We start from the raw sequence: 10406 nt of genomic DNA, 5'->3' as shown, positions 1-10406 counted from the left end.
AACGTGGTATTAACAAGGTGTGAGTAATGAAATTATATGCCACATGTTATTTCAGCATCTGCCACATAAACTTTACAACAAGCGTATTTGCTCTGACCCTGCTAACTACAGAACATTGAATTGATCATTTCCCATCGCTCTCGTTCCTTTGACACCGTATATACCTGCAGTTCAAATCTACACACAAAACACAGTAACATGTACTGTAATTCCAGTGTCTGAAGTTTAATCGGGACAATAAACTCAATAACAGTAGTAGTGCAACTTGCAGTAGTAGCTTTTACAGAAAAAGGGGACAAACAAAAACACAGAGACACTGCAGCAGAAGTCTGAAAATCAAGCAAACAGCAAAATAAAAAAAAGAAAAAAAAAAGATCTCCATTCAGCTTCGGTTTGTCTCATTACCTTGGCTGTGCAAGGTAAAATCTAGAACATGTACGTAAGTAAGAGCTGGGTGTTTTACTTTGCAAACATGTTTATATAATAGTATAGCGGGAATGATTTAAGCCACAGTTTGACAGGCAAAAATACAAAAGTCATCTCCAACTTTAGGCATTGTTTTTCTTTATACCTGACCTTTAGTTCTTTAAGCAGCAGGAACAATGTAACAGCAGATTTCTTGCAGATTTTCATATCCTTAATGAATAAAGAGTCAGAGCTGAAAGTGCATGGGCTTGAGACCCCGAGGTCTAAAAATGAATTTACAGCTGTTCAAGACGCTCGTGGAAGAATCTGAAACTTCTCAGGGATGTGACACGGCATAATCCTAAACACAATTTAAAAGACAAATAAATTACACTAACAAAACACTCACTCGCACACAAAACACACATTCTTAAATCTGATAAATTAATTTAAAGAATAAAAATTAAAAAAAATATTCAGCAGAGGGAATATGATATAATACAAGTCATGAACAATATCAGGCAGCTGACGAGTGAGTCAATTAAAGATGATGCAGACACCACTGAGGCTTTTTTTGACGTCGTCTGATAAAATGAACCAAGAACACTTCAAGTACTTGAAAACCTTTCTATCCATTTTGAAGTCACCTTTGTCAGGTAAAGCAGTGCTCCAGCCAGTAGTCACTAATGCCTGTTAGCTTATAACGCCACCCACACAGAGGTGATGACAGCAGCCATGTTGACCAGTGAGGGAGACAAAGCACAAAAGAGTTGTGCCCGCCTTGCAGCTGCAGCATCGACAGAATCAAGTCTTTTAAAGGCAATCGAGTGTCCACTTCTGCCCCCTACAGATGGGAGAGCATCGTCCTCAGAGCTTTACAGGAAGACAAAATCTTCACTGCTTCTTCTGTTGTTGCTTCTGCCTAGTCTTCCTGGAGGCAGGATATGAGCTGGAGGTCCACTGTGATTGCTGCTGTGACCCTCAAGTCCATAATCCTGACTGTGGCCCTCCACAAAGGTGAAGACAGGATACTTCTCCTTCGACGATGACAGAGCCTGGAAGGACAACAAAGTCCAGTTAAAGCAGATAATCTTAAAAACAAAACAGAATATATCACACACAGAGAAAAAGGGGGGAAAAAAACAGTTTTTGACATTTTTCTTCTTCAAACTATCACAATGATATCTCCCAATTTATTATATTTAAATTTGTTTTGGGAAAATAGTCCAATTTTGTTCTCTCACAATGGTAAATAATCCTTCTAAAAATTACTGCATGAATTACCGAGAACACTTAATCACTTCAAGACTGGGCCAAGCTCTAGTAATGGTGAAAAATGTAATAATTTTAATGCAAAAGCCCAAACAAACCAATTACATCCTTGGCACATATATTATTTGGATGGAATATGAAGATCTACATACAGTACCCGCTTTGATTGTGTAGCACTCACTTTCTACATTTGCTCTCGTATTCAACTGACTGTTAGGCATTACAAAGAAAAGCAGCCAATTCTCATGTTTTGACCTCAACTCAGAAAAACTAAAATTGGAAATCTTTGCTTGAAAAATTCGTGCAACTTTAGCTATTGAAATTGTATCTGTGCAGAAATGAAAACAGCGAGATGATTATTCAGCGTTCTGGAGCCGAAAGTGATGGCTTAATATTGCTTTTTTTCCCCCTCCAAACCAACTCAAACATATTTAACTGCCAGAAACAGAACAGATTTATCTCTACGAAAGAAAGAAAAAAACAAAAAACAAAACGCTGCTCATTTCTAGTATGTTGTATAAATGAAATCAGAGCCACAAAAATGTGAGGAGGTTGTAAAAACTCACCTCACTGACAGCAGAACACAGAGACTCAAAGTCCTTCTTGTTCTTGGCGTAGAAACCGATGGTGCAGCTCGGATCCATGCGGTTGAAGGGCATCTTTTTAGGAGAGCTACAGTGGAACGACTGCAGAGTGGTAAAAGGAGACACGGGTCATACAATAAAAAGATCAGAGCCAACTAAGCAGACGTGTTATCTTTAATGACCCGTGAATGAGTTTGAAGTCATATGATCCCAGGAAAGAAAAAGGAGATAAACGCCAGACAAACAGAAAAGAAGAGTAATGAAGAAGGCAGCAAACCTCCAGTGAGAAGTTAACTTGACTGACATCGACCACTGGCTGGCAGTAGTGAGGATCCAGATACAGCAGCTGCTCATCTGCCAGACAGAGAGGAATCCAAGTATAAAACAATAAATCAAATAGTTAAATGATGAATAGTCTCTCATACTTTTTATAATTCAGACAGCTTGTTCCTGCTGACCTTTGTAACAACTACCATGGAAGCCCAAAGCTGTAAGTTACAAACTCTACTTCCTTAACAAACCACCAAAACATATGTATAATATTATATTAGACATTGATACAAAAGGCCCAATTTATATTTTTAATTTCAGAGAGGCTTTGTGACGGTTCATACAGGAAGTTTCCATTTGTAGTGTGAAGATTTATTTGGGATGTGCTTTTTTGCCTTAATGGTTTTAAACCAGTGTCAGGCAGCAGTTAAACATGTTAGCAATCAGCTAATAGGAGACAAAGTGACAAATGACACCACAGTTTTTAAAAGCACATTTTACTTATGCTTCTAGATATCCTAAGTTAAAGTCTAAGAGTAAAGTGTCGTGAAGAGTAATGCTGAGCGTGATAAGCAGAAGTAGCAGTTCCCCACCAAAGCAGCGCGTCATTATCCACACCTGAGAGAATGTGTGGCTCCTGCATCGCCACTGCAAGAACAGTACGGGTTGCAGAGGGGACTAACAGCAAAAAATGTCAATTCTTTTCTAGCTGCCCTTGCTTCAGCTGGATTTATGCAAAAAGAAAAAAAAAAGAAGAAAAGAGTATGTTTTTGGCAATCCTCACCTTGGAAACCAATGAAATACAGCGAATGTTTTGGTTTGCCTCCGATTATTCCAATACAGCATTCCAGTTTCAGGAAGTTCTAAGAATGAACACAAATATTTTTAATATGAGTTTAGACACTTAAAATCCTTTAGGAAGTGGGGTCAGGCACTGGATGGTTGACAGACCTTGACACAATCGATGTAGGACGGATTGAGGGCCTCCCCTCCCAGCCGGACAGGAACCAGTATGATGACAGACTTCCAGTCCTGACTGGACGGATCGGAAGAAGTCTGATTCAGTGACCGATCACACAGACGCACCACATCTTCTTTGTACACTACAAGGCACAGAAACAGTGAGGGTTAAAACAGGCATGACATAGAGAGCAGACACTTTATTAGGTACACCTAGTTAGTACTGGTTTAGACTCCCTTTTGCAATCAGAACTGTCTTAATTATTTCTGGCACAAATTGAACTAAGCACTGGAAACATTCAGAGATTTTGGTCCATACTGATGTGACAGCATCACAGAGTTGCTGCAGATTTGACAGCTGCACATCTGTAATGCAAATCTCCCGTTCCACCACATCCCAAAGGTGCTTGGCTCATGTGAAATTTAAGGCTACGTCCACACTAATGCGTTTTTGTTTGAAAACGCATCGTTTTCTCTCCGTTTTGGCCTCCTGTCCACACAGAGACGGCATTTTCTCCAAGAAAAAACGCAGCGTTTTGAAAACGCTCTCGATAACGTTTCAAAGTGGAGCTGTCCCGTCGCAGTGTGGACACTCGAAAACGCAGACTTTCAAATACGATGACGCATTTTAGTCATGTGATGCAGTCATGTGACCAATTAAACAAAGATAGCGGAGTGCATTATGCAGCAGTTGTTTTGATTGCTCTCAATTTTGACAGCCCTAAAAGAGATTAATATCAGTTTGTACATGCTCCAGATAGCTTTTCTTCAAATTCTTTAATTCTCACTCGCTTTTGCGCATGCGCAGGACTGGAACATAAGCGTTTTGGGCCGTTTCAATGTGGACGCACAACTCTGTGAAAACGACTGAAAACGCCAGTGTGGAGGTGGAGCGTTTTCAGACGAAAACGCAGTTTTCAAATCTATCCGGGCTATCTGTAGCCTAAGATATCAGTTGGTATTGAGAAAGTATCCCCCACACCATTACACCACAACCTGACAGGATCGATTTTATGTTGTTTATGCTAGACTCTAGCCCTAGGATCCAAATGATACAGGAAAAAATAAGACTCATCAAGCCAATCTCCTGTTGTTTTGTTGAGCTTGTGTGACTTCTAGCCTCAATTTCCTGTTCTTAGCTGGTAGGAGTGGCCCTGGCATGATATTCTGCTGCTGTAGCTCATTAGCTTCAACGTTCAAAGTGTTCTACATTCATAGAGGCTCTTCTAAATACTTAAATTGTAATGAGTGGTTATCTGAGTTTCTGTTGCCTTCCAATCAGTTTGAAGCAGTCGGGTCACTCTCCTCTGATCTCTGGTATCCACAAAGCATTTTTGGCCAAATAACTCCTGCTCACTGGATATTTCTCTTTATTTTGGATTGTTCTCTAAAACCCAGAGATGATTGTGTGGGGAAATCCCAATAGATCAGCTGAAATATTCAGACCGGCCCGTCTGGTGCAAACAACCATGCCACATTTTAAGTTCCTTAATCCCTAATTCTGATAAATGCTTTCAACTTTAGATGTACAAAAACACTGACCGGTGAGTGTATTTACACAGTGTACATATTGGTGCAAAGCAAATATCAATCTGCTCTTTTCTCATTATTAAGCTAAACAAATATCTGCTCTATAAATCTCACCTGTACAATCCTGAGCCACATATACAGCCAGGTTTGTGACCACAGATGTTTTGTCCACTGCTTTCCTGAAAGGGACAAGAAGACAATTCCATAACTCTGGAAATGCTTAACTGCTGTGTAAATGATTTCAGAACACAGAAAAACCTTGCTTGCAAAAACAAGCCCTTACCGTAGTATGTGTGCCACTACAGAGGGGCCATACCAGTCACCAGCCTTCTTCCCCGAACCTTTGCCAATATCCACCAGCTGGTGAACGCCAAAAGGTGCTGGGGGCTGATCCCCAAACCAGGTAACAAGCCTGGAGTGGATGTGCTCTTGCCTGTCCTTTGTGGAATCGTGGACCCTTTTCTTTTGGCTGCATCTGGGTGCCTGACTGCTTGGCAGGGATTTCTCAGGGGTGCTGGAACCTCGTGGAGAGCCAAAGGAGGGTATTGGGACCCCTCCAGCCCGGGCTGGGGAACGTGGTCGGAATACCTCAAAGTCCACATCAGTAAGCTGCTGAGACTCTGGCCAAACCCAGTCTAGAAAAACAGAAACAAGGTTTATTTATTTATTTTTCTTCAGACTTTAAACGATCAGAGAATATTACAGACATGAGTATACACACAGAAAAAAACAGTATAAAACTTTGTATAAAACAAAAGAACGGAGTTAGAGAAAGGATGGGTTGTCAGTTTTTGAGTCACCGTATATAAAAGATGGACATGGCTACCATGTGGGAACCTGTAGGTGAGATCCCAAACCTGAGGGTTTTCTCCTTGCTATCATAGTGGTGGTTGATGTGACTGAGAAACCGAGGACACTGCTCACTCATCTGGAAATGATACCTAACTTTTTCTGTAACTGACCGAGGGGCGACGGGTGACGAACTGGGATAGTAAATTAAATGGTCTTTAACTTGCCAGTTCCAGAGTACAAAGTCAATGAATGACAAATGTCACACTGAGATTACAACAGGTTATACCCTGGTGAATTCATAGCTTCCTGCACCCTCTACTCAGGTATCTCTCTTGGCTAAACGAGAAATGAGACATGGACCATCTTTAGCTTTGAGTTATATGTGAGAAGACACATCTTGGTCAGTGCCGCAACCTAACTTTTATGATATTTTATATTCTTAATGGATGAAAACTTCTTATGTTTAAATGCAAAAATGTGTGTACCAGATGGAGAGTCATACCTCTGGGCATCAAGTGGATCAGGAGCCCCTGTGCCAGCAGCATCTGCCCACTGCGCAGCATGCAGCCCCAACCACAGTCTGTTGTCCAGGTGGAGCCCTCCAGCTGAGGGAACTCTCTCCTATAGGTCAACCAGATCCTGGACACAAACGCTAGGCGGAACCGCTCCACCTCATCTGAGAGGGAGTAGAGAGGTGGAGCAAGAGACACACAAACACACACATATTTAGAGCTCTAGCACTTTGTTCAAGCATTAAGCTGTTTGTATTACTAATTCTAAATTCTGAAAAAGCTCAGTTATGATACCCGCATATAATATTTTGGAAATAAAAGCGCAGGTTTTGTCTGTTTTAGTTCCTACTGCTCAGCTTTCTCATGTCAAATAAACATTTAAAAAGGAAACGGTTAACCAGTGTGGTTAGCCACAGCACACATCACTACAACACCTGGGGTCTATTTTTCTTTACGTTTCTCTGGAGAGGAAATAGTTTTAAGATGCATTAATACATTTAGCACTTACCTTCACTGTTAAGCAGATAGGAGTGACCCAGGACAGTCACAGGAGACATCTTGTTGAAGGAGGTTTTAGACTTAACAGTCCAGCCTGCAGACAGAGGCGCAAAAAAGATTCTCAAAGCAGAAATCTCAGTACTCCTCTATATAAACATAAATCCCACACTCAGTCTTCATTACTTAAAACTGACTACAAACCATATTTGACATTATTCCACGCTGACATAAGTTTGGCCTTGAGTTTGTCCATCTCATCAGGCTCCCCGGCGGCTTCTCTGCTGGCGCCTTGAGTTTGTGGAGGCCTGACTCCAAAGCTGCCCTGCCGCTCCATGGGCTGCTGCTGCCTCCCCCTGTCCACCAGCTCATCTTGCATGACTCCCCCTACGTATTGTGCTGCACTCGGGGAAACTGAGTTCATGGCTCCGAGACCTCAGACCTTACCTCTTGTGCTCCTCATTGCGACACAGAACTGATGAGTGAACGAAAAAGAGGAACAACACAAGAATCTAGGTAAATAATTAACTACTGATGCATTTTCATCTTGTACTCAAAACGCTTTTACACTCATCCTCCAACTCATATACCTATTAACTGAAATATTTACTTGGATTTAAACTACTTTTAAAAGTGGCTTTTCTTCTTTGAATACACAGCACACAGGTACACTGGATTTTTCCTGGCTCTTAATTATCTGTGCTATCTTGTTTAACAGAAGTCTGAAATCTCCCTATTATTTCTAGTTTATAAACACAAGTGAATTTTATGTTTCATCAAATTAAAATGTAGGTTTGAAAAGCCTCTTGAAATATTTATCTCTCAGTCCTGAATGTTTTTCATCTTCTACATTGCCGTTGTCACATATATCCAGTTATCAACGGATAGATGTGACATTTGTCATCCATGTGATGGTACTAAGTTTCCCTTCTGTAATCAGAATGCTAAATATACATTTACTGATGCCTTTTGCTTCTGGTCAAGTACCGCCCACAGGTCTTGAAGTCTGGTAGTATAAGAATACTGATAATCCTCTGTAGTGCCTGGTGTATTTCCATTCAATAGTTTTGTTTATGCTGACATTCTACCTTGATGTAAGGAGCAATTAAAAAAAAAAAAAGTAAGATTCAGAGGCCCCATGAATCTTGTACTGATCACTTTCTATGGTATTTTCCTTTTATATATTGATTATTAGCCTGTAAATTTAGAGACACTTTTCATTGTTTAGCAGATTCTGTCTTTTTGACATATAAATAAATTACACATTTTCAGTTTCAACACTGCCTTCAGAGATGAGCACCTGTTTCTGGTTTGTATGCGCTAACATTTTTTTTCCTGAAACCTGGTTGTGTGTTTCTGTTTGATGTAATCGGAGGACCAGCTGTGTTGGTGGTTGTGGGGAGTGTTGTCTTGTTTTCATGTTTCATGTTGCTAAAAACAAACAAACAAACTCAACCCAATTTCACTATTGTTAAAACGGAATTGGTAACAACAGAAGAGGCAGAGTTTGCACTTTGGCAGATGAATGACTAATTATATAAACCATTAGGGTAAAAGAAGAAGTCAAATTTTTAGCTGATGTATGCGGGTATGTAACTGCAACAACTTTTATTTCCCCTTTAAGAAATCACAATGCCTGAAAACATCAAAGTCATTCATTAAATAATACTTCTTATAAGAAGGAGGATTGTTATCCATGGCTAATCACTTTCTAACATTCACACAATAAAACTGAAGTAGCACGTACAACACTGGATTCAGTGCTTTGCCCAAGAACACTTCCGCAGGTAGACTCAAACGGTCAAGGAACCTGCTGACTGACAGATGACCCACTGAGCCACCTGAGCCACAGTGACTAAGACAGAGAGCTGGAAACGAAAAGACCCATTCTATGTCCAACTTCCACATTTACTATAATTGCTGTATTCTTTTATGTAAATGTCACTGGTATTTGAATATCATTTTAATGTGTGCCCCTAGATATTTATATTTTTCTAAAAACTCAGTAAGGTCATTATTAATAACTACTGAGGAAGCTGTTTGCTTTTGGATCTTCTTCTTAATCACATGTGTGTTTGAAGCCTCCCTTGTGTATTTGTATCATCAGCTTGTATAACTGATTGAACTGTTGCCAGGATGCTGTTGCGAAAGAGATGTTTAATCTGAGTTGTCTTTCTGGATAAGTAAAATAAAAACAAATGTTCGTGTGCAAATGTTCGTATGCACAATTTTCATTTTAGTCCTCTTGCATTATACAGTCTGTCAATGATCCACACTCATACTTTCTGCTGAAAACAATATGCTTGCGTTTGAGAGACCTGATAACAGCCTAAGGACCTGAGCAGTTCACAGGTTTCCTTGTTTCATTATGGATGTTTAACTCAAGAAAAAAAACAAGAACAAAGTAAGATCCTTCGTTTTTTAACATCTGTAAGTCAGAATCAAGTGTAAACTGCACAAAGAAACATTAAAAAACCCCAAACTGTCAGAGTAAATCCGAGTAATCATCGACAGCTGCCCATTTCACAATGTGAAAAACACTTAAGGAAAGTACCAGTGACTTTTTTCACCCTGCCCTGAAACTGATGAGTAGCACTTTCGACAGGGAACAGAGAGTATTACGGTGAGTACTAACTGATCCTGCTGATGGAAACGTTTCTATGGTAGAGAAGAAAAAAACACTCATCATGTGATAACCATTTGACAACCGGTATGTCGGGCTTTTCAACGTCTGTAAAAGTCATCTGATGATGATGGTGGCTACCATTTTTCATCACCTGTAAGTCAACCGGTTTATTAACCATAATCTATTATAGAAACACTCTCATGACACGAACAGTGTCAGGGTATATGAACGGATTTCTGACCAGCAGCCTCACTGTCAATTCCCATTTACTCCTCTGGTCACAAAGACTCACCAGCACTATAGCGCATACCTAATTTAAAAAGCGTCTTTAACCATTATTAAAGAATTACAGGCCAGCAACAACATACCTGATGTAAAGGTCGGTTAAGCAGGTCGGTACCCCGTAATAGAGCCACTCATTTCGGATATTTCCTCCCTCCTGGCGTACAGCGGCAGCCTGAGACTAGCTGGCTGAACACGCTAACTTCAGCAGCTAGCCCCGGCGTTAGCTCTCTAGCACTGAAGACGGAATCCCCGAAGAGCTTAATGCTTTTATAATAAAATGCAGTTAATGTACGAATGGTAGACTTCCTCCCATTTAACACAGGAAGTAATTTATCTACACGGTTACGAAAATAAGCTACTACATAGCTGTCGTGTCCAAATTCATGGGCTGCATCCTCCTGACAGCCCCTGACCGGACAACATTTACTTCCTGTTGTCCTTTTCCGGCGCACCACGATTGGTTGAATTAAATCCTGTAGCAAATCTGATAGGATAATATTGCACTAATGCGCAGTGCAGGGTGCCATTGGCTAATAATAAGTCTTGTAGTTATGCAATGAGTGACCTGGTTAAAAAGTATGCGTTAGTAAACATAAATAATACATTTAGGTACAAACATGCCAAAAATTGAAAAAAGTTAAAATAATAAGTAACATATAATTTTGGTTTATATAT

General features: G+C 40.2%; 1 protein-coding gene across 1 annotated transcript; it reads right to left on the bottom strand.

The window, feature by feature from the left end:
• Positions 1-204: 204 nt before the first annotated feature.
• atg4da (autophagy related 4D, cysteine peptidase a) lies at positions 205-10152 on the bottom strand. Its single transcript, XM_063476442.1, has 11 exons — positions 9815-10152; positions 7025-7295; positions 6834-6917; positions 6316-6489; positions 5305-5656; positions 5136-5200; positions 3483-3634; positions 3316-3394; positions 2539-2615; positions 2244-2363; positions 205-1460 (listed from the first exon to the last, which is right to left on the bottom strand). The coding sequence occupies exons 2-11, from the start codon at positions 7242-7244 to the stop codon at positions 1281-1283; spliced, it is 1503 nt and encodes a 500-aa protein (XP_063332512.1). The 5' UTR covers positions 7245-7295; positions 9815-10152; the 3' UTR covers positions 205-1280.
• Between the last annotated feature and the right edge of the window lie 254 nt (positions 10153-10406).

Source organism: Pelmatolapia mariae, linkage group LG6 (genome assembly GCF_036321145.2).
Source record: "Pelmatolapia mariae isolate MD_Pm_ZW linkage group LG6, Pm_UMD_F_2, whole genome shotgun sequence".
Taxonomy (NCBI): domain Eukaryota; kingdom Metazoa; phylum Chordata; class Actinopteri; order Cichliformes; family Cichlidae; genus Pelmatolapia; species Pelmatolapia mariae.
This window is presented reverse-complemented; position numbering and strand designations above follow the sequence as displayed.

Bases quoted from the DNA above. Each gene is read 5' to 3' on its own strand.
- atg4da (XM_063476442.1), bottom strand. From the start codon at position 7,244: ATGAACTCAGTTTCCCCGAGTGCAGCACAATACGTAGGGGGAGTCATG. The intron at 2,616-3,315 runs GTGAGGATTGCC...TCTGTCTGGCAG, and splicing joins GTATTTCATTGGTTTCCAAG to ATGAGCAGCTGCTGTATCTG. The intron at 1,461-2,243 runs GTGAGTTTTTAC...TTGTCCTTCCAG, and splicing joins TGTGTTCTGCTGTCAGTGAG to GCTCTGTCATCGTCGAAGGA.